This window comes from Ascaphus truei (genome assembly GCF_040206685.1).
Source record: "Ascaphus truei isolate aAscTru1 chromosome 3 unlocalized genomic scaffold, aAscTru1.hap1 SUPER_3_unloc_2, whole genome shotgun sequence".
Taxonomy (NCBI): Eukaryota; Metazoa; Chordata; class Amphibia; order Anura; family Ascaphidae; genus Ascaphus; species Ascaphus truei.
The window spans coordinates 797565-823020 of NW_027453825.1; the positions used below are offsets into that span (position 1 = coordinate 797565).

The window sequence follows — 25456 nt, forward strand, 5'->3', positions numbered from 1 at the left end:
TCGCTATCTCTCTCTCTCTCTCTCGCGCTCTCTCTCTCTCGCGCTCTCTCTCACTCCCGGCTCCCTCTTTCTCGCGCTCTCTCTCTCTCGCGCTCTCTCTCTCTCGCGCTCTCTCTCACTCCCGGCTCCCTCTTTCTCGCTATCTCTCTCAATCAAATCAGCTTTATTGGCATGACGAAAGAACATTTCAGTATTGCCAAAGCGTGAATAATAGGGGGTGAGGGACAATAATTACACGAATACTAGAGGGTAGGGTATAATGATTACACAGTATATGGGTAACAGTTTCACACAGGGGTGTGGGGGTTAGTGGACGTCTCTCAGCTTGTGGCAGGTGCTGATGTAGTGTGCAGCTAGTTCTGCGCGGGTTTCATCTTCTCCCAGGAGGATCGCTATTTGTTGGTTCTCCTCTATATTATTAAAGTTCTGGATAACAGCAGTTAGTTTCTCTAGGTGGGCACTCCTCACTTCAGAGTATTGTGTGCAACGCAACAGGAAGTGAGTTTCATCTTCTACCTCACCTAGCTCACATCTTTGGCACAGTCTCATCTCCCAGGGCTTCCAGTTCTGTCTGTGCCTGCCTGTTTCTATTTCTAGGCTGTGGGCACTTATTCTGTACTGGCCCAGGGTCTGTCTCTGCTTTGGTCTTTTACCTTCAGTAGGTAGGGTGCCAGAGTGTATTCTCTCTGTAGGTTGTGGTAGGTCTCCAGCTTCTTTGAGCGCTGTATATAATTTTCCCACCTTGTCACTTACTGCTCCTTCATTTCGTTGGCGATTGAGATGATTTCTTTTTTCGAAAGTCTGGTGATCTGTGTGGGGTTTTGTCCTTGTAGTGAGAGGACAAGTTGTTTGATGGCACAGGGTTTAGTGAGGAGGTCCTGGCTTTGCATTGCTCTGTAGCTGTAAGACTGTGGGTGGCTGGTGTTTAGGTGGGCCCAGAATGTCAGTGCTCTCTTCTGTACCGTGAGCAGTAGAGGAAAGCGGCCCAGCTCAGCCCGGCATGCATTGTTTGATGTACTCCTGTGTACTTGGAGATGGTGTTTGCAGAATTCCAGATGCAGTATTTCTGTTGGGCTGGTATCCCATTTTGTGGTGTCTGGGTATGTTACAGGGCCCCACACCTCGCTGCCATACAGAAGGATGGGTGTGATGATGCTCTCTCACTCCCCGGCCCCCTCTCTCTCGCTATCTCTCTCTCTCACTCCCCGACTCCCTCTCTCTCGCTATATCTCTCTCTCACTCCCCGACTCCCTCTCTCTCGCTATCTCTCTCACTCCCCGACTCCCTCTCTCTCGCTATCTCTCTCTCTCACTCCCCGGATCCCTCTCGCTCCCCCACTTCACCCCTCTCTTCCCCTCTCTCCTTCTCCAGGTTGGCAATAACCAACGCCACAATGACGGGGATCCTCCTGAAAATGACTGACCGGAGCCAGAGGCAGAAGCTGCAGCTCAAAGCTCTGGACACGGTGCTGTTTGGACCCCCTCTGTGTGAGTAATGTTACATGTGATGCTGTGTATATCAGATCAGATATCGTCAGTCAGAGCAGCGACTGCGTCTGTAGCACAGCGTCCATCAGTCAGAGCAGCGACTTCGTGTGTGCAGCACAGCGTCCATCAGTCAGAGCAGCGACTGCGTGTGTGCAGCACAGCGTCCATCAGTCAGAGCAGCGACTGAGTGTGTGTAGCACATCGTCCGTCAGTCAGAGCAGCGACTGCGTGTGTAGCACAGCGTCCGTCAGTCAGAGCAGCGACTTCACGTGTATGTAGCACAGCGTCAGTCAGTCAGAGCAGCAACTGCGTGTGTGTAGCACAGTGTCCGTCAGTCAGAGCAGCGACTGCGTGTGTGTAGCACAGCGTCCATCAGAGCAGCGACTGCGTCTGTAGCACAGCGTCCGTCAGTCAGAGCAGCGACTGCGTCTGTAGCACAGCGTCCGTCGGTCAGAGCAGCGACTGCGTCTGTAGCACAGCGTCCGTCAGTCAGAGCAGCGACTGCGTCTGTAGCACAGCGTCCGTCAGTCAGAGCAGCGACTGCGTGTGTGTAGCACAGCGTCTGTCAGTCAGAGCAGCGACTGCGTGTGTGTAGCACAGCGTCCGTGGGTCAGAGCAGCGACTGCGTGTGTGTAGCACAGCGTCCGTCAGTCAGAGCAGCGACTGCGTGTGTGTAGCACAGCGTCAGTCAGTCAGAGCAGAGCGCGTGTGTGTGTGTGGCACAGCGTCCGTCAGTCAGGGCTGCAACTGCGTGTGTGTGCGTGCATGTGGCGCACAGCGTCCGTCAGTCAGGTCTGCGACTGCGTGTGTGTGCGTGCGTGTGGCGCACAGCGTCCGTCAGTCAGGGCTGCGATGCGTGTGTGTGCGTGCGTGTGGCGCACAGCGTCCGTCAGTCAGGCTGCATTCATTGCCGTTTTGAAATAATGAAAGCTCCCGCCCGAGCAGCGGGTTAAGGGCCCGGTTAGAATGTTTGCTGAAGTTATTGAAACGATTAACAGTGTAATTTATAACGTCCTGGACATTTACAGAGCACTTTAAATATCTCCAGCCCCAGCTGTTTAGACTCCCTGCGCCTCCCCTTGTGCGTCGCTCTCACGCCGGCGGCGAGTAATGTGCTAGCGCCCCCTCAGGGTCAGGACTCGTTTATCTGACCGTACGTTCACCACACAGAGGGAATCCCGATGGGAGAGACTGAGCAAAACAGGGCATTTGAAATATCCAGGAATCATTCTAGGTCCCCATTGCTGGCACATGTTGTGTTTTCTTTCTGGGCGCACGAGCACTCTGTAAGTTGCGGTACCTTTTAGCGGGTCAACATTCTTCATAGGTGATGTTATAGTGTACAACGCTTTGGAAACCTCCGGTTTCTTCCCAAGCGGTCACTATAATTGTATGCCTGCAGAGGTTGCGCGGATCTGCGCTTCTCCAGGATTAATACGCCTGCCGGGCCTCTCTTGGCGTGAGCAGTCAGTTATGCTGCTCCCTGGCTCCGTGCTATGGAAATGACAGAGTCCGAGAGCTGCATTCACTTATCTACATGGGGGTACGAGGCGTTGGGAGTCGGGGGTTCAGTTCTTGCCTGGGCCACGGACCCCCTGTTTGATCTTGGGAAAGTTACTATCTCCTTAGAAATGTATTCGGATAAGCGCCCAACATCTGCTTTGTGTTTACTTTCTTTGCCTAACATGATCTGAAAAGAAGCCCCCGCGTGCTGTCATCGACCCCATGCTGTTTGTCCTTTAACGAGTGGCAGAATAAGTAGCGCAGTGAAGGTTGCGGCCGCGCCGGGCGGGATTGGGGCCTGGATTGTGTGACCCCCGGTAACTCGCAATCTATACCCTTATAACCTTGTTTTACTAGTATTCTGTTTTTATACAAATAAAGAGATGGAAATGAAGGCTTCGTGCAAGGGGTCTCAAACTCGGTCCTCAAGGACCGCCAGCAGCCAGCTTTTATGGATGTCCCTGCTTCAGCACAGATGGCTGTCAGACTGCAGCTGTGCTGAAGCAGGAATATCCCTTACACCTGTCCTGCTGGTGCCCCGGAGGACTGCGTTCGGACCCCTGGCTTAGTGTTCAGTTGCTTTGTGACCCTGACTTTGTTAAAGACATGGGGGATTTGCTGTTTAGGAATGCCGCCATTTTCCTGACTGCGTTGCTTTCCCGCTGGGATGGAAGGAGTTAATGATGTTTTGTGATGAGCCCTGGTCTCTTGGCCGGCTCTGCCCCAGTGTGGGTAATTGTTCCCGTGCTTTGGGTAGTGCGGTGAAACGATGGGTAACAGAAGGGGCGCGGTAACGGGATCAGGGACTGAAGTCATTCTCAAGCACTCATCATGCTAGGAAAGGGAATCTGTGCCACAGAGCTTACACTCTATGTGACGGGCTGTGTGCCGTGCTGAGAGCAGAGGGGTGCAGTGGATGGAAGCGCCTGACTACGATGGATGGAGCCCCCGTGGGATCAGTGTGCGTGGCTTCCGTGGGATCAATGTGCGCGGCTTCCGTGGGATCAATGTGCGCGGCCCCCGTGGGATCAGCGTGCGCGGCCCCCGTGGGATCAGCGTGCACGGCCCCGTGGGATCAGTCTGCGTGGCCATGTGCGTGCGCGGCCCCCGTGGGATCAGCGTGCGCGCCCCCCGTGGGATCAGTCTGCGTGGCCATGTGCGTGCGCGGCCCCCGTGGGATCAGCGTGCGCGGCCCCCGTGGGATCAGTGTGCACGGCCCCCGTGGGATCAGTGTGCGCGGCCCCCGTGGGATCAGCGTGCGCGGCCCCCGTGGGATCAGCGTGCGCGCCCCCCGTGGGATCAGCGTGCACGGCCCCGTGGGATCAGCGTGCACGGCCCCGTGGGATCAGCGTGCGCGCCCCCCCGTGGGATCAGCGTGCACGGCCCCGTGGGATCAGCGTGCGCGCCCCCCGTGGGATCAGTCTGCGTGACCATGTGTGTGCTCGGCCCCCGTGGGATCAGTGTGCGCGGCCCCCGTGGGATCAGTCTGCGTGGCCATGTGCGTGCGCGGCCCCGTGGGATCAGTCTGCGTGGCCATGTGCGTGCGCGGCCCCCGTGGGATCAGCGTGCGCGGCCCCCGTGGGATCAGTCTGCGTGGCCATGTGCGTGCGCGGCCCCCGTGGGATCAGCGTGCGCGGCCCCCGTGGGATCAGTCTGCGTGGCCATGTGCGTGCGCGGCCCCCGTGGGATCAGTGTGCGCGGCCGTGTTCGTGCGCGGCCCCCGTGGGATCAGCGTGCGCGGCCCCCGTGGGATCAGCGTGCGCGGCCCCCGTGGGATCAGTGTGCGTGGCCATGTGTGTGCGCGGCCCCCGTGGGATCAGCGTGCGCGGCCCCCGTGGGATCAGTGTGCGTGGCCCCCGTGGGATCAGTGTGCGCGGCCCCCGTGGGATCAGCGTGCGCGGCCCCCGTGGGATCAGTGTGCGTGGCCATGTGTGTGCGCGGCCCCCGTGGGATCAGTGTGCGCGGCCCCCGTGGGATCAGCGTGCGCGGCCCCCGTGGGATCAGTGTGCGCGCCCATGTGCGTGCGCGGCCCCCGTGGGATCAGCGTGTGCGGCCCCCGTGGGATCAGCGTGTGCGGCCCCCGTGGGATCAGCGTGTGCGGCCCCCGTGGGATCAGTGTGCGCGGCCCCCGTGGATCAGTGTGTGCGGCCCCCGTGGGATCAGCGTGCACGGCCCCCGTGGGATCAGCGTGCGCGGCCCCCGTGGGATCAGCGTGCACGGCCCCCGTGGGATCAGTGTGCGCGCCCATGTGTGTGCGCGGCCCCCGTGGGATCAGCGTGCACGGCCCCCGTGGGATCAGCGTGTGCGGCCCCCGTGGGATCAGCGTGCACGGCCCCCGTGGGATCAGCGTGTGCGGCCCCCGTGGGATCAGCGTGCGCGGCCATGTGTGTGCGCGGCCCCCGTGGGATCAGTGTGCGCGGCCCCCGTGGGATCAGCGTGCGCGGCCCCCGTGGGATCAGTGTGCGTGGCCATGTGTGTGCGCGGCCCCCGTGGGATCAGCGTGTGCGGCCCCCGTGGGATCAGCGTGCGTGGCCATGTGTGTGCGCGGCCCCCGTGGGATCAGTGTGCGCGGCCATGTGCCTGCGCGGCCCCCGTGGGATCAGCGTGCGTGGCCATGTGTGTGCGCGGCCCCCGTGGGATCAGTGTGCGTGGCCATGTGCCTGCACGGCCCCCGTGGGATCAGTGTGCGCGGCCATGTGCCTGCGCGGCCCCCGTGGGATCAGCGTGCGTGGCCATGTGTGTGCGCGGCCCCCGTGGGATCAGTGTGCGCGGCCATGTGCCTGCGCGGCCCCCGTGGGATCAGCGTGCGTGGCCATGTGTGTGCGCGGCCCCCGTGGGATCAGCGTGCATGGCCCCCGTGGGATCAGCGTGCGTGGCCATGTGTGTGCGCGGCCCCCGTGGGATCAGCGTGCATGGCCCCCGTGGGATCAGTGTGCGCGGCCCCCGTGGGATCAGCGTGCACGGCCCCCGTGGGATCAGTGTGCGCGGCCATGTGCCTGCGCGGCCCCCGTGGGATCAGTGTGCGCGGCCCCCGTGTGCGTGCACGGCCCCCGTGGGATCAGTGTGCGCGGCCCCCGTGTGCGTGCACGGCCCCCGTGGGATCAGTGTGCGCGGCCCCCGTGTGCGTGCACGGCCCCCGTGGGATCAGTGTGCGCGGCCCCCGTGGGATCAGTGTGCGCGGCCATGTGCCTGCGCGGCCCCCGTGGGATCAGTGTGTGCGGCCCCCGTGTGCGTGCACGGCCCCCGTGGGATCAGTGTGCGCGGCCCCCGTGGGATCAGTGTGCGCGGCCGTGTGCGTGCACGGCCCCCGTGGGATCAGCGTGTGCGGCCCCCGTGGGATCAGCGTGTGCGGCCCCCGTGGGATCAGCGTGTGCGGCCCCCGTGGGATCAGCGTGTGCGGCCCCCGTGGATCAGTGTGTGCGGCCCCCGTGGGATCAGCGTGCACGGCCCCCGTGGGATCAGCGTGCGCGGCCCCCGTGGGATCAGCGTGCACGGCCCCCGTGGGATCAGCGTGCGCGGCCCCCGTGGGATCAGCGTGCACGGCCCCCGTGGGATCAGTGTGCGCGGCCCCCGTGGGATCAGTGTGTGCGTGCGCGGCCCCCGTGGATCAGTGTGTGCGGCCCCCGTGGATCAGTGTGTGCGGCCCCCGTGGATCAGTGTGCGCGGCCCCCGTGGATCAGTGTGTGCGGCCCCCGTGGATCAGTGTGCGCGGCCGTGTGCGTGCACGGCCCCCGTGGGATCAGTGTGTGCGGCCCCCGTGGGATCAGCATGCGCGGCCCCCGTGGGATCAGTGTGTGCGGCCCCCGTGTGCGTGCGCGGCCCCCGTGGGATCAGTGTGCGCGGCCCCCGTGTGCGTGCACGGCCCCCGTGTGAGGCTTCCTTACATTGTGAAGCTGCTAAAGTGACCCACTGCGAGTGCTCCTTTGCATGTCAGTACCCAGAATCCCTTGCTGCAGTGGAAGTGCTGTATGCTACGTGAGTACGGGGTCGGCAGGTTTACAGGACTTTGTGTTAGTGTTTTATTGTGTTTTCTGTGGGGTGGAAGCTTTTTTTGTCGCCCTTTTGTGTACACGGTGAAGCTAAATCTGGTCTGGGCCGCACAGGAGAACTTTCCCAAATGAAGTCTTTATAATAGGAGGAAGTTCAGATCCCCAGGGTCACAGATTCAGCCCAGCGTACCCAAACAAAACTAAGTCAAACTGCGCGGTCGGAGAACGCAGACTCAGAAAATCGCAGTGATCCGGTATTAATTTGAAGGCACGAGGAGCAGCGCGTTGGGTAACCCCCTGGTGCTCTCCCCCAGAGTTCATGTGCTTTTACTTTATGGTGCTGTACATAGATTTATGCCAGAACAAGCCGCCTGGGCCCTGAAGAGCTTACTATCTCATTTTGGTTCCTAAAGTGACACGCCCAAGGTCACAAGGAACGGACTGTGGGATTTTAGCCAGGATCAACCACTCCAAAGGCAGGGACATTACCACTTGGTTACTCCTTCAGCCCATAACATCTAGGGACAGCTGCAGACACGGCTCACCTTCTCTGTCTCATCGTGGACTCTCAATGTGGACAGTAACGTGGAAGAATTCAGTCCTGTTACTGCTCTGAGGAGGCTTTCTGTCGGCCGGTACACTCGCCACATGGTGGACACGCTCGCGCAGGTTCTTGCTCTGCGCCCTTTTTTTCCTAAGCCGCTCTGTCTGTTGGTGTGCAATCGCGCCAGTAATCATCAAATGGCAGGAGGAGAACACAGAGAGGAACAGAACGCCCCTGCTTACTAATATGAAAGGAATGGCTGATTTTACCTTGTGTTAGATGTACAGGAAGAAAAGAAGCAATTTGCTGGGTTTTATCCTTTTTCTTCCTTCTAGCTATATCCAACCTTTATCCCTCCTCCCCTCCTGGTAGCACGTCAGAGTCTCTTGCAGGAGATCCTGTGGTCAGACCACAAAAATGTGCTCCAAAATTCAGGCACTTTAATTGCACAGGCTATGGTGAGAGGCTGCCTGTCGTCACCCTGGCAAACTTTGTCAGACTTGCATGAGACGAGCTGCGCTACGGGAAGCGCCAGCTCAAATGTCTCATTTCTTTAACTTCAAGGTCTCCATGGTAGAATCCTTCAACAAAGGCAGAGTCTTGTCTGACTTCCCGGATGGATTCCACCATGGACTCTTCCATCAAGGGTCCCAGGCACAGAATGACCTATAGAGCAGAGTCTGACTTCTTTGGTCCAGATTTGGAGCGAGTGGGTAGGTCAGACACCCCCACTCCTCCTCAGGAGAGGAGGATGTCCAAGAACAGCATTCCAGCTGTAACTTCTGCAATGTAGACAAGCTTATTAAGGAATCTGCATCGACCGATGGGCTACCAGAAGAAAAATATCTAAATGCTCTTGATAGGATCAAAGAAGAAAGCCAGAACCTTTCCGGTCCATAGGGTATTAAAAGATTTGATATTCCGCAAATGGAAATATCCAGACCGGAAGATCGGCACGACTAATAAGTTTAGCAGAATGTACCCACTGACGATGGGAGGGTAGAGGATTGGGACAGTACACTTAGAGTAGACACTGCAGTATCCAAACTGACTAGGAGGACTGTCATCCCCTTAGAGGACACAAGATCTTTGAGGGACCTTATGGACAAGAGGATAGACCTGCTAAAAAGATTGTATTATACAATAGGATCTTCCCTCAAGCCCATGGTTGCGTCAGCTTGCCTGGTAAGAACAATGAAGATCTGGTTGTCCAGTGTTCTGGAAGCAATAAGTACAGGAACATCGCGGCAGACGATGCTAAAGAACGGCACTATCATGTCGGGATCGCTGGATTTTCTCTGCAATGCTCTTATTGACACAACAAGATTGCTTGCCAGATCCTCCACAATGTCCATAGCCACACGCAGAGCTACCTGGCTCAATCCGTGGACTGCGGATGTCTCATCAAAGAACAAGTTGATTTCTACCCCTTACCTAGAAAAAACGCTTTTTTGTCAAGAACTGGAAACCATAATTGCCGGGGGTAGGATGGAAAACCCTGTTTTACTAGATCACCCAGAGGTTAGAGACGGTGCTTTTCAGGTTACAAGTCATTCAAAGGACTTGCTGTCAGAGGAAGACAGCGGTATGGAGCAGGTCACTTCTTCTCTAGAAATGATTCAGCGGATCCCCTTCTAGAACACCACAGCGGTAAGGGACAGACTAAAGTGTTTCCATGAGGTTTGGATCCAATAAACAACCGATCGCTGGGTTTTTACAGCTTGCAGAGACCATAACAAACTTTCCGGAACTTAAACAAAATGTGCTGATGTTTTTGCAAACATTGTGAGAAATGTCTCGTTACTCCTGGAATTTCATGCAGAAAGGGGCGTCTGTGTGTGATTTATTTTTTGCTGAATGCTGCTATTTTCGCTCGCATCACTAAGTGGCAGGGCGCGTTCTGCACATCTCGCGTTGCATTGAGTTACAGGGCCATATTACTAAGCGCTGCTATGCCAGGCTATACCTTATGAGCCGTCACTTTAGTGGTCCATAAGGTGTCTTCTGCTGTTGGAATAGCCCTGCTTATTTAATATGAATAACGTGCTGTCTGTTTGTTTTTTTATACCAGTGACACAGGTCATTGAAATCCCATTATAAAGTCCCCTTTTGTCCAACAAGTTGACATCTTGACATACTGTAAAGGATGGTGTTTATGTCCATCGGGTGTGTGCCTGGCATTTTATGCGAGACGTGCTTTCCCTCTCCAGTCATGGTACACTTCTCCCCCCACCCCCCTGTCTTGCCCATGTTTGGCCTTAATGACAATCCCGTATCACGGTGGCCTTGTAGTGACAAGTAATGTGCTGTCATTGAATGAGTTCTCTTTCTCTGGTACAGCACTGCATGTCCTGAGCTGGGTGTTGGGTTACCAGGATCAGGCACTGTGCTTGTGTGCTACGTGTGTCCGGGCTACGCTCAGACACTGTGCTTGTGTGCTACGTGTGTCCGTGCTACGCTCAGACACTGTGCTTGTGTGCTACGTGTGTCCGGGCTACGCACACACACTGTGCTTGTGTGCTACGTGTGTCCGGGCTACGCTCAGACACTGTGCTTGTGTGCTACGTGTGTCCGGGCTACGCTCAGACACTGTGCTTGTGTGCTACGTGTGTCTGGGCTACGCTCAGACACTGTGCTTGTGTGCTACGTGTGTCCGGGCTACGCACACACACTGTGCTTGTGTGCTACGTGTGTCCGGGCTACGCTCAGACACTGTGCTTGTGTGCTACGTTTGTCCGGGCTACGCTCAGACACTGTGCTTGTGTGCTACGTGTGACCGGGCTATGCACACACACTGTGCTTGTGTGCTACGTGTGTCCGTGCTACGCTCAGACACTGTGCTTGTGTGCTACGTGTGTCCGGGCTACGCACACACACTGTGCTTGTGTGCTACGTGTGTCCGGGCTACGCTCAGACACTGTGCTTGTGTGCTACGTGTGTCCGGGCTACGCTCAGACACTGTGCTTGTGTGCTACGTGTGTCCGGGCTTCGCTCAGACACTGTGCTTGTGTGCTACGTGTGTCCTGGCTACGCACACACATTGTGCTTGTGTGCTACGTGTGTCCGGGCTATGCACACACACTGTGCTTGTGTGCTACGTGTGTCCTGGCTACGCACACACACTGTGCTTGTGTGCTACGTGTGCCCGGGCTGCGCACACACACTGTGCTTGTGTGCTATGTGTGTCCGGGCTACTGTGCCCGGGCTACGCACACACACAGTGCTTGTGTGCTACGTGTGTCCGGGCTACGCACACACACTGTGCTTGTGTGCTACGTGTGTCCGGGCTACGCTCAGACACTGTGCTTGTGTGCTACGTGTGCCCGGGCTACGCTCAGATACTGTGCTTGTGTGCTACGTGTGTCCGCGCTACGCTCACACACTGTGCTTGTGTGCTACGTGTGTCCGGGCTACGCACACACACTGTGCTTGTGTGCTACGTGTGTCCAGGCTTCGCTCAGACACTGTGCTTGTGTGCTACGTGTGTCCGGGCTACGCTCAGACACTGTGCTTGTGTGCTACGTGTGTCCGGGCTTCGCTCAGACACTGTGCTTGTGTGCTACGTGTGTCCGGGCTACGCTCAGACACTGTGCTTGTGTGCTACGTGTGTCCGGGCTACGCTCAGACACTGTGCTTGTGTGCTACGTGTGTCCGGGCTTCGCTCAGACACTGTGCTTGTGTGCTACGTGTGTCCGTGCTACGCACACACACTGTGCTTGTGTGCTACGTGTGCCCGGGCTACGCTCAGACACTGTGCTTGTGTGCTACGTGTGTCCGGGCTACGCACACACACTGTGCTTGTGTGCTACGTGTGCCCGGGCTATGCACACACACTGTGCTTGTGTGCTACGTGTGTCCGGGCTATGCACACACACTGTGCTTGTGTGCTACGTGTGTCCTGGCTACGCTCAGACACTGTGCTTGTGTGCTACGTGTGCCCGGGCTACGCTCAGACACTGTGCTTGTGTGCTACGTGTGCCCGGGCTACGCTCAGACACTGTGCTTGTGTGCTACGTGTGCCCGGGCTATGCACACACACTGTGCTTGTGTGCTACGTGTGCCCGGGCTACGCTCAGACACTGTGCTTGTGTGCTACGTGTGTCCGGGCTACGCTCAGACACTGTGCTTGTGTGCTACTGTGCCCGGGCTACGCACACACACTGTGCTTGTGTGCTACGTGTGTCCGGGCTACGCACACACACTGTTCTTGTGTGCTACGTGTGTCCTGGCTACGCTCAGACACTGTGCTTGTGTGCTACGTGTGCCCGGGCTACGCTCAGACACTGTGCTTGTGTGCTACGTGTGTCCGTGCTACGCACACACACTGTGCTTATGTGCTACGTGTGCCCGGGCTTCGCTCAGACACTGTGCTTGTGTGCTACGTGTGTCCGTGCTACGCACACACACTGTGCTTATGTGCTACGTGTGCCCGGGCTTCGCTCAGACACTGTGCTTGTGTGCTACGTGTGTCCGGGCTAAGCTCAGACACTGTGCTTGTGTGCTACGTGTGTCCGGGCTACGCTCAGACACTGTGCTTGTGTGCTACGTATGTCCAGGCTACGCTCAGACACTGTGCTTGTGTGCTACGTGTGTCCGGGCTACGCTCAGACACTGTGCTTGTGTGCTACGTGTGCCCTGGCTTCGCTCAGACACTGTGCTTGTGTGCTACGTGTGTCCGGGCTACGCACACACACTGTGCTTGTGTGCTACGTGTGTCCGGGCTAAGCTCAGACACTGTGCTTGTGTGCTACGTGTCTCCGGGCTACGCTCAGACACTGTGCTTGTGTGCTACGTGTGTCCGGGCTAAGCTCAGACACTGTGCTTGTGTGCTATGTGTGTCCGGGCTAAGCTCAGACACTGTGCTTGTGTGCTACGTGTGTCCGGGCTAAGCTCAGACACTGTGCTTGTGTGCTACGTGTGTCCGGGCTACGCACACACACTGTGCTTGTGTGCTACGTGTGCCCGGGCTACGCACAGACACTGTGCTTGTGTGCTACGTGTGTCCGAGCTAAGCTCAGACACTGTGCTTGTGTGCTACGTGTGTCTGGGCTACGCACACACACTGTGCTTGTGTGCTACGTGTGTCCGGGCTACGCTCAGACACTGTGCTTGTGTGCTACGTGTGTCCGGGCTACGCACACACACTGTGCTTGTGTGCTACTTGTGTCCGGGCTACGCTCAGACACTGTGCTTGTGTGCTACTTGTGTCCGGGCTACGCTCAGACACTGTGCTTGTGTGCTACGTGTGTCCGGGCTACGCTCAGACACTGTGCTTGTGTGCTACGTGTGTCCGGGCTTCGCTCAGACACTGTGCTTGTGTGCTACGTGTGTCCGCGCTACGCACACACACTGTGCTTGTGTGCTACGTGTGCCCGGGCTACGCACACACACTGTGCTTGTGTGCTACGTGTGTCCGGGCTACGCACACACACTGTGCTTGTGTGCTACTTGTGTCCGGGCTACGCTCAGACACTGTGCGTGTGTGCTACGTGTGTCCGGGCTACGCACACACACTGTGCTTGTGTGCTACGTGTGTCCGGGCTACGCTCAGACACTGTGCTTGTGTGCTACGTGTGTCCGGGCTTCGCTCAGACACTGTGCTTGTGTGCTACGTGTGTCCGGGCTACGCTCAGACACTGTGCTTGTGTGCTACGTGTGTCCGGGCTTCGCTCAGACACTGTGCTTGTGTGCTACGTGTGTCCGCGCTACGCACAGACACTGTGCTTGTGTGCTACGTGTGCCCGGGCTACGCACACACACTGTGCTTGTGTGCTACGTGTGTCCGGGCTACGCTCAGACACTGTGCTTGTGTGCTACGTGTGTCCGGGCTACGCACACACACTGTGCTTGTGTGCTACGTGTGTCCGGGCTTCGCTCAGACACTGTGCTTGTGTGCTATGTGTGTCCGGGCTACGCTCAGACACTGTGCTTGTGTGCTATGTGTGTCCGTGCTACGCACACACACTGTGCTTGTGTGCTACATGTGTCCGGGCTACGCACACACACTGTGCTTGTGTGTACGGGCTACGCACACACACTGTGCTTGTGTGCTACGTGTGTCCGGGCTACGCACACACACTGTGCTTGTGTGCTACGTGTGTCCGGGCTTCGCTCAGACACTGTGCTTGTGTGCTACGTATGTCCGGGCTACGCTCAGACACTGTGCTTGTGTGCTACGTGTGCCCGGGCTACGCTCAGACACTGTGCTTGTGTGCTACGTGTGTCCGGGCTACGCACACACACTGTGCTTGTGTGCTACGTGTGACCGGGCTACGCTCAGACACTGTGCTTGTGTGCTACGTGTGACCGGGCTACGCTCAGACACATTAAAGCCTTAGTCCAATATCACAACATGTATTTATAATAAAAATGATTTTGCTGCGATGTGTCAGGGCATGTTTAATGTTTCATAGATTACACCAGGACGGCCAACTCCAGTCCTCAAGGGCCACCAACAGGTCAGGTTTTCAGGATATCCCAGCCTCAGCACAAGTGGCTCATTTGTTGACTGACCACTGATTGAGGCACCTGTGCTGAAGCAGAGATATCATTAAAACCTGACCTGTTGTTGCCCTTGAGGACTGGAGTTTAGAAATGGCGTCCCTATTCTTTTCCGATGTAGCGTCAGTTCCACTGTGCGTGTGATTTGTACAGCTCTGAAAAGCTCTGCCAATCCCACACAATAATATCCATCACGTGCTGTAATCTGTAGCACCTCCTAACCCCTTAACCCCACCTGTGAGTGTTTAGCGGTCCTGTTTCACCCTTGGTTTTCCGGAGCGACACATTGAAACTTTAGCTCCTTCGCAGATAAGAGGGCCTCCATCATATTGCTCCAGACACGGGGCAATCCACCTCCCAAACCCCCCACCATTACTAACGTTACTCTGTCTGGTTCTCTTGATTGTTCTGCTGCATTCCCTTTCTCTTTACATGTCTCGTGTGGCTGCGTGGCCTGCTCGCTCATTGCTAGGGTAGAGTGCAGACGTCTGTATTGCTCACAGGATAAGGGGAAGGGTTGCTGCAGCTTGTCATGGACCCATGTGATGGTTCTTCAGTGGGATGGTTGGAGTACTCATGCTGTTGAGACCTCACAAGTCTCTTCCGATGCACGGTACATATGATTAAATCAGTTGAGAGATCTAGAACCCGTTTGTACATCTATGACTCATTCTCACGTGGGTTAGTTGCAGTATCAGAGGCATAACCTGGTTCTGTCCACCCCTCAGTGACCCGGCATAACCACCTCAAAGACTTCATGCTGGTCGTGTCCATCGTCATCGGGGTGGGAGGCTGCTGGTTTGCCTACATCCAGAACCGCTACTCCAAGGAGCACATGAAGAAGATGATGAAAGACCTGGAGGGCCTGCACCGCGCCGAGATGAGTCTGCACGACCTGCAGGAGAGGTGGGTACCTACCTGTCCCGTTCCCAATCACATAGAGACCTGCAGGAGAGGTGGGTACCTACCTGTCTCATACATTCCCAATCACACAGAGACCTGCAGGAGAGGTGGGTACCTACCTGTCCCATACATTCCCAATCACACAGAGACCTGCAGGAGAGGTGGGTACCTACCTGTCCCATTCCCAATCACATAGAGACCTGCAGGAGAGGTGGGTACCTACCTGTCCCATACATTCCCAATCACACAGTGACCTGCAGGAGAGGTGGGTACCTACCTGTCCCATACATTCCCAATCACATAGAGACCTGCAGGAGAGGTGGCTACCTACCTGTCCCATACATTCCCAATCACAGAGACCTGCAGGAGAGGTGGGCTACCTACCTGTCCCATACATTCCCAATCACATAGAGACCTGCAGGAGAGGTGGCTACCTACCTGTCTCATACATTCCCAATCACATAGAGACCTGCAGGAGAGGTGGGTACCTACCTGTCCCATACATTCCCAATCCCATAGAGACCTGCAGGAGAGGTGGCTACCTACCTGTCCCATACATTCCCAATCACACAGAGACCTGCAGGAGAGGTGGCTACCTACCTGTCCCATACATTCCCAATCACATAGAGACCTGCAGGAGAGGTGGCTACCTACCTGTCTCATACATTCCCAATCACATAGAGACCTGCAGGAGAGGTGGGTACCTACCTGTCCCATACATTCCCAATCCCATAGAGACCTGCAGGAGAGGTGGGTACCTACCTGTCACATACATTCCCAATCACATAGAGACCTGCAGGAGATGTGGCTACCTACCTGTCCCATACATTCCCAATCACATAGAGACCTGCAGGAGAGGTGGGCTACCTACCTGTCCCATACATTCCCAATCCCATAGAGACCTGCAGGAGAGGTGGGTACCTACCTGTCCCATACATTCCCAATCCCATAGAGACCTGCAGGAGAGGTGGGTACCTACCTGTCCCATACATTCCCAATCACATAGAGACCTGCAGGAGAGGTGGCTACCTACCTGTCCCATACATTCCCAATCACAGAGACCTGCAGGAGAGGTGGGCTACCTACCTGTCCCATACATTCCCAATCACATAGAGACCTGCAGGAGATGTGGGTACCTACCTGTCCCATACATTCCCAATCACACAGAGACCTGCAGGAGAGGTGGCTACCTACCTGTCCCATACATTCCCAATCACACAGAGACCTGCAGGAGAGGTGGCTACCTACCTGTCCCATACATTCCCAATCACACAGAGACCTGCAGGAGAGGTGGCTACCTACCTGTCACATACATTCCCAATCACACAGAGACCTGCAGGAGAGGTGGCTACCTACATGTCCCATTCCCAATCACAGAGACCTGCAGGAGTGGTGGGTACCTACCTGTCCAGTTCCCAATCACATAGAGACCTGCAGGAGAGGTGGGTACCTACCTGTCCCATACATTCCCAATCACATAGAGACCTGCAGGAGAGGTGGCTACCTACCTGTCCCATACATTCCCAATCACACAGAGACCTGCAGGAGAGGTGGGTACCTACCGGTCCCATTCCCAATCACATTGAGACCTGCAGGAGAGGTGGCTACCTACCTGTCCCATACATTCCCAATCACATAGAGACCTGCAGGAGAGGTGGCTACCTACCTGTCCCATACATTCCCAATCACATAGAGACCTGCAGGAGAGGTGGCTACCTACCTGTCCCATACATTCCCAATCACACAGTGACCTGCAGGAGAGGTGGGTACCTACCTGTCCCATACATTCCCAATCACACAGAGACCTGCAGGAGAGGTGGGTACCTACCTGTCCCATTCCCAATCACACAGTGACCTGCAGGAGAGGTGGGTACCTACCTGTCACATTCCCAATCACACAGAGACCTGCTGGATGGGTGGGTACCTACCTGTCCCATTCCCAATCACACAGAGGGACCTGAGGAGAGGTGGGTACCTACCTGTCCCATACATTCCCAATCACACAGAGACCTGCAGGAGAGGTCGGTACCCCTCAGTTACTCAGCGCATTTAACCCGATGAGTGCCAGTGGGACCAGCACATTACATAGGATATACAGGAAGGTTTGTGTGTTACCCAGTAAATGCCACCGTCGTTGCCAAACCAAGTTGAAAACAAAGTGCTTTATACGTTGCCACTCCTGCTTTGTGAAAGTGTGTAACTTTGCTGTGTGTGCGAGGAGGTGACGTGAGCGCCACACCCAGGCTAGTTCCTGCTGAGATCTGTGCCCTGCTGCTGGTCTCCTGTTCCTGCCTGTTCTGAGGGTGGGGGTCTCCGCTCGTCCCATCACTGCCACTTCTCATGCGTGTTTCATGTGTTAGACGGGGCCCCCATACATACACATACGCACATACATACACACGCACATACATACACACACACACACACACACACACACACAGACACACACACACACACACACACACATACGCACATACATACACACGCACATACATACACACGCACATACATACATACATACATACACACACACACACACACACACACACACACACACACACACACACACACACACACATACACACACACATACACACACACATACACACACACATACACACACACACACACACACACACATACACACACACACATACACACACACACACACAGACACACACAGACACACACACACACACACACACATACACATACGCACATACATACACACGCACATACATACACATACACACACACACACACACACACATACACACACACACACACACACACACACACACACACACATACACACACACATACACACACATACACACACACATACACACACACACACACACATACACACACACATACACACATACACACACATACAAACACACACACACATACAAACACACACACACACACACACACACACACACACACACACACACACACACACACACACACACACACACACACACACACACACACATACACACACATACACACACACACATACACACACACACATACACACAGATTGTGTTCTTGTCGGATCGCGGTAGCATGTTACATGTAGCAGGGATCCCGCACACACTAACACCCGCTTTCATCTCTCTGGGGGGAAACTTTCTCACATTCATATTTCTACCAGAAACTGGTGCGGGATATGCGCGCGCAGGGATCGGTCCGGCTGCAGGGATATGCGCGCGCAGGGATCGGTCCGGCTGCAGGGATATGCGCGCGCAGGGATCGGTCCGGCTGCAGGGATATGCGCGCGCAGGGATCGGTCCGGCTGCAGGGATATGCGCGCGCAGGGATCGGTCCGGCTGCAGGAATATGCGCGCGCAGGGGTCGGTCCGGCTGCAGGGATATGCGCGCGCAGGGCTCGGTCCGGCTGCAGGGATATGTGCGCACAGGGCTCGGTCCGGCTGCAGGGATATGCGCACGCAGGGATCGGTCCGGCTGCAGGGATATGCGCACGCAGGGCTCGGTCCGGCTGCGGGGATATGCGCACGCAGGGATCGGTCCGGCTGCAGGGATATGCGCGCGCAGGGATCGGTCCGGCTGCGGGGATATGCGCGCGCAGGGATCGGTCCGGCTGCAGGGATATGCGCGCGCAGGGATCGGTCCGGCTGCAGGGATATGCGCGCGCAGGGATCGGTCCGGCTGCAGGGATATGCGCACGCAGGGATTGGTCCGGCTGCAGGGATATGCGCGCAGGGATCGGTCCGGCTGCAGGGATTTGCGCGCGCAGGGATCGGTCCGACTGCAGGGATATGCGCGCGCAGGGATCGGTCCGACTGCAGGGATATGCGTGCGCAGGGATCGGTCCGGCTGCGGGTATATGCGCACGCAGGGATCGGTCCGGCTGCAGGTATATGCGCGCGCAGGGATCGGTCCGGCTGCAGGGATATGCGCGCGCAGGGATCGGTCGGCTGCAGGGATATGCGCGCGCAGGGTTTGGTCCGGCTGCGGGGATATGCGCGCGCAGGGATCGGTCCGGCTGTAGGGATATGCACGCGCAGGGGTCGGTCCGGCTGCAGGGATATGCACGCGCAGGGATCGGTCCGGCTGCGGGTATATGCGCACGCAGGGATCGGTCCGGCTGCAGGGATATGCGCGCGCAGGGATCGGTCCGGCTGCAGGGATATGCGCGCGCAGGGATCGGTCCGGCTGCAGGGATATGCGCACGCAGGGATCGGTCCGGCTGCAGGGATATGCGCGCGCAGGGATCGGTCCGGCTGCAGGGATATGCGCGCGCAGGGATCGGTCCGGCTGCAGGGATATGCGCGCGCAGGGATCGGTCCGGCTGCAGGAATATGCGCGCGCAGGGGTCGGTCCGGCTGCAGGGATATGCGCGCGCAGGGCTCGGTCCGGCTGCAGGGATATGTGCGCACAGGGCTCGGTCCGGCTGCAGGGATATGCGCGCGCAGGGATCGGTCCGGCTGCGGGGATATGCGCACGCAGGGATCGGTCCGGCTGCAGGGATATGCGCACGCAGGGCTCGGTCCGGCTGCGGGGATATGCGCACGCAGGGATCGGTCCGGCTGCAGGGATATGCGCACGCAGGGCTCGGTCCGGCTGCAGGGATGTGCGCGCGCAGGGATCGGTCCGGCTGCAGGGATATGCGCGCGCAGGGATCGGTCCGGCTGCGGGGATATGCGCGCGCAGGGATCGGTCCGGCTGCAGGGATATGCGCGCGCAGGGATCGGTCCGGCTGCAGGGATATGCGCGCGCAGGGATCGGTCCGGCTGCAGGGATATGCGCGCGCAGGGATCGGTCCGGCTGCAGGGATTTGCGCGCGCAGGGATCGGTCCGACTGCAGGGATATGCGCGCGCAGGGATCGGTCTGACTGCAGGGATATGCGCGCGCAGGGATCGGTCCGGCTGCGGGTATATGCGCACGCAGGGATCGGTCCGGCTGCAGGTATATGCGCGCGCAGGGATCGGTCCGGCTGCAGGGATATGCGCGCGCAGGGATCGGTCGGCTGCAGGGATATGCACGCGCAGGGGTCGGTCCGGCTGCAGGGATATGCACGCGCAGGGATCGGTCCGGCTGCGGGTATATGCGCACGCAGGGATCGGTCCGGCTGCAGGGATATGCGCGCGCAGGGATCGGTCCGGCTGCAGGGATATGCGCGCGCAGGGATCGGTCCGGCTGCGGGGATATGCGCGCGCAGGGATCGGTCCGGCTGCAGGGATATGCGCACGCAGGGATCGGTCCGGCTGCAGGGATATGCGCGTGCAGGGATCGGTCCGGTTGCAGGGATATACACGCACAGGGATTGGTCCGGCTGCAGGGATATGCGCGCGCAGGGATCGGTCCGACTGCAGGGATATGCGTGCGCAGGGATCGGTCCGGCTGCGGGTATATGCGCACGCAGGGATCGGTCCGGCTGCAGGTATATGCGCGCGCAGGGATCGGTCCGGCTGCAGGGATATGCGCGCGCAGGGATCGGTCGGCTGCAGGGATATGCGCGCGCAGGGATCGGTCCGGCTGCAGGGATATGCGCGCGCAGGTGTTGGTCCGACTGCAGGGATATGCGTGCGCAGGGATCGGTCCGGCTGCGGGTATATGCGCACGCAGGGATCGGTCCGGCTGCAGGTATATGCGCGCGCAGGGATCGGTCCGGCTGCAGGGATATGCGCGCGCAGGGATCGGTCGGCTGCAGGGATATGCGCGCGCAGGGATCGGTCCGGCTGCAGGGATATGCGCGCGCAGGTGTTGGTCCGGCTGCAGGGATATGCGCGCGCAGGGTTTGGTCCGGCTGCGGGGATATGCGCGCGCAGGGATCGGTCCGGCTGTAGGGATATGCACGCGCAGGGGTCGGTCCGGCTGCAGGGATATGCACGCGCAGGGATCGGTCCGGCTGCGGGTATATGCGCACGCAGGGATCGGTCCGGCTGCAGGGATATGCGCGCGCAGGGATCGGTCCGGCTGCAGGGATATGCGCGCGCAGGGATCGGTCCGGCTGCAGGGATATGCGCACGCAGGGATCGGTCCGGCTGCAGGGATATGCGCGTGCAGGGATCGGTCCGGTTGCAGGGATATGCACGCACAGGGATCGGTCCGGCTGCGGGTATATGCGCACGCAGGGATCGGTCCGGCTGCAGGGATATGCGCGCGCAGGGATCGGTCCGGCTGCAGGGATATGCGCGCGCAGGGGTCGGTCCGACTGCAGGGATATGCGCGCGCAGGGATCGGTCCGACTGCAGGGATATGTGTGCACTTTGTTCATATATACAGCTATATACACGCTCCCACTTTGTTCATATATACAGCTATATACACGCTCCCACTTTGTTCATATATACAGCTATATACACGCTCCCACTTTGTTCATATATACAGCTATATACACGCTCCCACTTTGTTCATATATACAGCTATATACACGCTCCCACTTTGTTCATATATACAGCTATATACACGCTCCCACTTTGTTCATATATACAGCTATATACACGCTCCCACTTTGTTCATATATACAGCTATATACACGCTCCCACTTTGTTCATATATACAGCTATATACACGCTCCCACTTTGTTCATATATACAGCTATATACACGCTCCCACTTTGTTCATATATACAGCTATATACACGCTCCCACTTTGTTCATATATACAGCTATATACACGCTCCCACTTTGTTCATATATTCAGCTATATACATAATCAACAGTTTGGTACATTCTGAGAAAAAAAGAACGCACTGGTGAGCTCTGCAACACAAAAATGCTTGGAGGTCCCCGGAAGACAACAGTGGTGGATGATCGTAGGATCCTTTCCATGGTAAAGAAAAACCCCTTCACAACATCCAGCCAAGTGAAGACATCACGAGAGCAAATACAGAGGGTTCACCACAAGGTGCAAACCATTCATAAGCCTCAAGGATAGAAATGCCAGATTAGAGTTTTCCAAACAATATCTTTAAAAAGCCAGCCCAGTTCTGGAACAGCATTCTTTGGACAGATGAAACTAAGATCAACCTGTACCAGAATGATGGGAAGAAAAAAGTATGGAGAAGGCTTGAAACGGCTCATGATCCGAAGCATACCACATCATCTGTAAAACACAGTGGAGGCAGTATGATGGCATGGGCATGCATGGCTTACAATGGCACTGGGTCACTAGTGTTTATTGATGATGTGACAGAAGACAGAAGCAGCCGGATGAATTCTGAAGTGTATAGGGATATATTGTCTGCTCAGATTCAGCCAAATTCAGCAAAGTTGATTGGACGGCGCTTCACTTTACAGATGGACAATGACCCAAAACATACTACGAAAGCAACCCAGGAGTTTTTTAAGGCCAAGAAGTGGAATTTTCTGCAATGGCCGTGTCAATCACCTGATCTCAACCCGATCGAGCATGCATTTCATTTGCTGAAGACAAAACTTAAGGCAGAAAGACCCACTAACAAACAACAACTGAAGACAGCAGCAGCAAAGGCCTGGCAAAGCATCACAAAGGCGGAAACCCAGCATTTGGTGATGTCCATGCGTTCCAGACTTCAAGCAGTCATTGCCTGCAAAGGATTCTCGACCATGTAGTAAAAATGAACATTTTGTTTGATTGTGTTCATTTGTCCAATTACATTTGAGCCCCTGAAATAAGGGGACTGTATGAAAATGGTTGCAATTCCTAAACGTTTCATATGATATTTTTGTTCAACCCCTTGAATTAAAGCTGAAAGTCTGCACTTCTGTTGCATCTCGGTTGTTTCATTTCACATCCATTGTGGTGACGTACAGAGCCAAAATTATGAGAATTGTATCAGTGTCCAATTATTTACGGACCTAACTGTATACAGCTATATACACACGCGCACACTTTGTTCATATATACTTCTATTTACACCCGCGCACACTTTGTTCATATATACAGCTATATACAGCTATATACACGCGCGCACACTTTGTTCATATATACAGCTATATACACACGCTCACACTTTGTTCATAGTTACAGCTATATACACGCGTGCACACTTTGTTCATATATACAGCTATATACTGTACATGCGCTGACACTTTGTTCATATATACAGTTGTGTGAAAAAGAAAGTACACCCTCTTTGAATTCCATGGTTTACATATCAGGACATAATAACAATCATCTGTTCCTTAGCAGGTCTAAAAATTAGGTAAATACAACCTCAGATGAACAACAACACATGACATATTACACTGTGTCATGACGTATTTAACAAAAATAAAGCCAAACTGGAGAAGCCATGTGTGAAAAACTAAGTACACCTTAGGATTCAATAGCTTGTAGAACCACCTTTAGCAGCAATAACTTGAAGTAATCGTTTTCTGTATGACTTTATCAGTCTCTCACGTCGTTGTGGAGGAATTTTGGCCCACTCTTCTTTACAACGTTGCTTCAGTTCATTGAGGTTTGCAGGCATTTGCTTATGCACAGCTCTCTTAAGGTCCTGCCACAGCATTTCAATAGGGTTGAGGTCTGGACTTTGACTGGGCCATTGCAACAACTTGATTCTTTTCTTTTTCAGCCATTCTGTTGTAGATTTGCTGGTGTGCTTGGGATCATTGTCCTGTTGCATGACCCAATTTCGGCCAAGCTTTAGCTGTCGGACAGATGGCCTCACATTTGACTCTAGAATACTTTGGTATACAAAGGAGTTCATAGTCAACTCAATGACTGCAAGGTTCCCAGGTCCTGTGGCTGCAAAACAAGCCCAAATCATCACCCCTCCACCACCGTGCTTGACAGTTGGTACGAGGTGTTTGTGTTGATATGCTGTGTTTGGTTTTCGGCAAACGTGGCGCTGTGCATTATGGCCAAACATCTCCATTTTGGTCTCGTCTGTCCAAAGGACATTGTTTCTTGTGGTTTGTTCAGATGCAACTTTGCAAACCTAAGCCGTGCTGCCATCTTCTTTTTAGAGAGAAGAGGCTTTCTCCTGGTAACCCTTCCAAACAAACCATACTTGTGTAGTCTTTTTCTAATTGTACTGTCATGAACTTTAACATTTAACATGCTAACTGAGGCCTGTAGAGTCTGAGATGTAACTCTTGGTTTTTTTGCAATTTCTCTGAGCATTGCACGGTCTGACCTTGGGGTGAATTTGCTGGGACGTCCAGTCCTGGGAAGATTGGCAACTGTCTTGAATGTTTTCCACTTTTGAATAATCTTTCTCACTGTAGAATGATGGACTTTAAATAGTTTGGAAATGGCCTTATAACCCTTCCCAGATTGATGGGCAGCAACAATTGCTTCTCTAAGATCATTGCTGATGTCTTTCCTCCTTTGCATTGTGTTAATACACACCTGAATGCTCCAGACCAGCAAACTGCTAAAACTTCGGCTTTTATAGAGGTGGTCACACTTGCTGATCAATTAATCAAGGGCATTTGATTAGCAGCACCTGTCTGCTACTTAGCATCTTAATTCCTATGGAAGCAGTAAGGGTGTACTTAGTTTTTCACACATGGCGTGTCCAGTTTGGCTTTATTTTTGTTAAATACGTCATGACACGGTGTAATATGTCATGTGTTGTTGTTCATCTGAGGTTGTATTTACCTAATTTTTAGACCTGCTAAGGAACAGATAATTGTTATTATGTCCTGATATGTAAATTCATAGAATTCAAAGAGGGTGTACTTTCTTTTTTTCACACAACTGTACAGCTATATACACACACGCACACTTGGTTTATATATACAGCTATATATAAACGCTCACACTTTGTTCATATATACAGCTATATACACACACGTGTTCATAAATACATACACACACACTTTGTTCATATATACAGCTATATACACGCTCACACTTTGTTCATATACACACACGCACACTTTGTTCATATATACAGCTATATACACACACGCACACTTTGTTCATATATACAGCTATATACACATACTCACACTTTGTTCATATACACAAGTGTGTTCATATATACAGCTATATACACACGTGTGTTCATATATACAGCTATATACACACGTGTGTTCATATATACAGCTATATACGCACGTGTGTTCATATATACAGCTATATACACACTTGTGTTCATATATACAGCTATATACGCACGTGTGTTCATATATACAGCTATATACGCACGTGTGTTCATATATACAGCTATATACACACACGTGTGTTCATATATACAGCTATATACACGCTCACACTTTGGATGGGCTGGCCAAAGAGCGGTTTCTCTCTGCTCCTCTCCTGCTGCTATTAATAAGCACATGTCCATGCTTTGCTGCGTCTGTTCCCAGACACCTTTCCTCCACAGGGACAGGGCTGTTTTGCCTAAACGGTATCCGTAGGAAGTCGTGACCGGGCCAGCCTCACGCCCCTGTGTGCGAGTGCTAATTCGTGGTCATGAGAGGACACAACTTATTGTTACAGACAGGTGTGTGTGGCCAGCGTGACTTAGATCTTACACAGAAAAGATGTCCCCCGGCGCGGTGACGCGAGCACAGGTGTTGCGCATAAATTGGGTGAATACAAGAGATGACGACAATGTATT

General features: G+C 55.0%; 1 protein-coding gene across 2 annotated transcripts in view; it reads left to right on the plus strand.

The window, feature by feature from the left end:
* The window catches only part of STIM1 (stromal interaction molecule 1), a 118219-nt gene that overhangs the window by 55677 nt on the left and 37086 nt on the right, over nt 1–25456 (plus strand). For both annotated transcript variants that reach the window (XM_075580575.1, XM_075580576.1), the window contains exons 3-4: nt 1372–1487; nt 14753–14930. In XM_075580575.1, coding sequence (XP_075436690.1) covers nt 1372–1487; nt 14753–14930 — 294 coding nt within the window. The remainder of the gene's footprint in view (nt 1–1371; nt 1488–14752; nt 14931–25456) is intronic.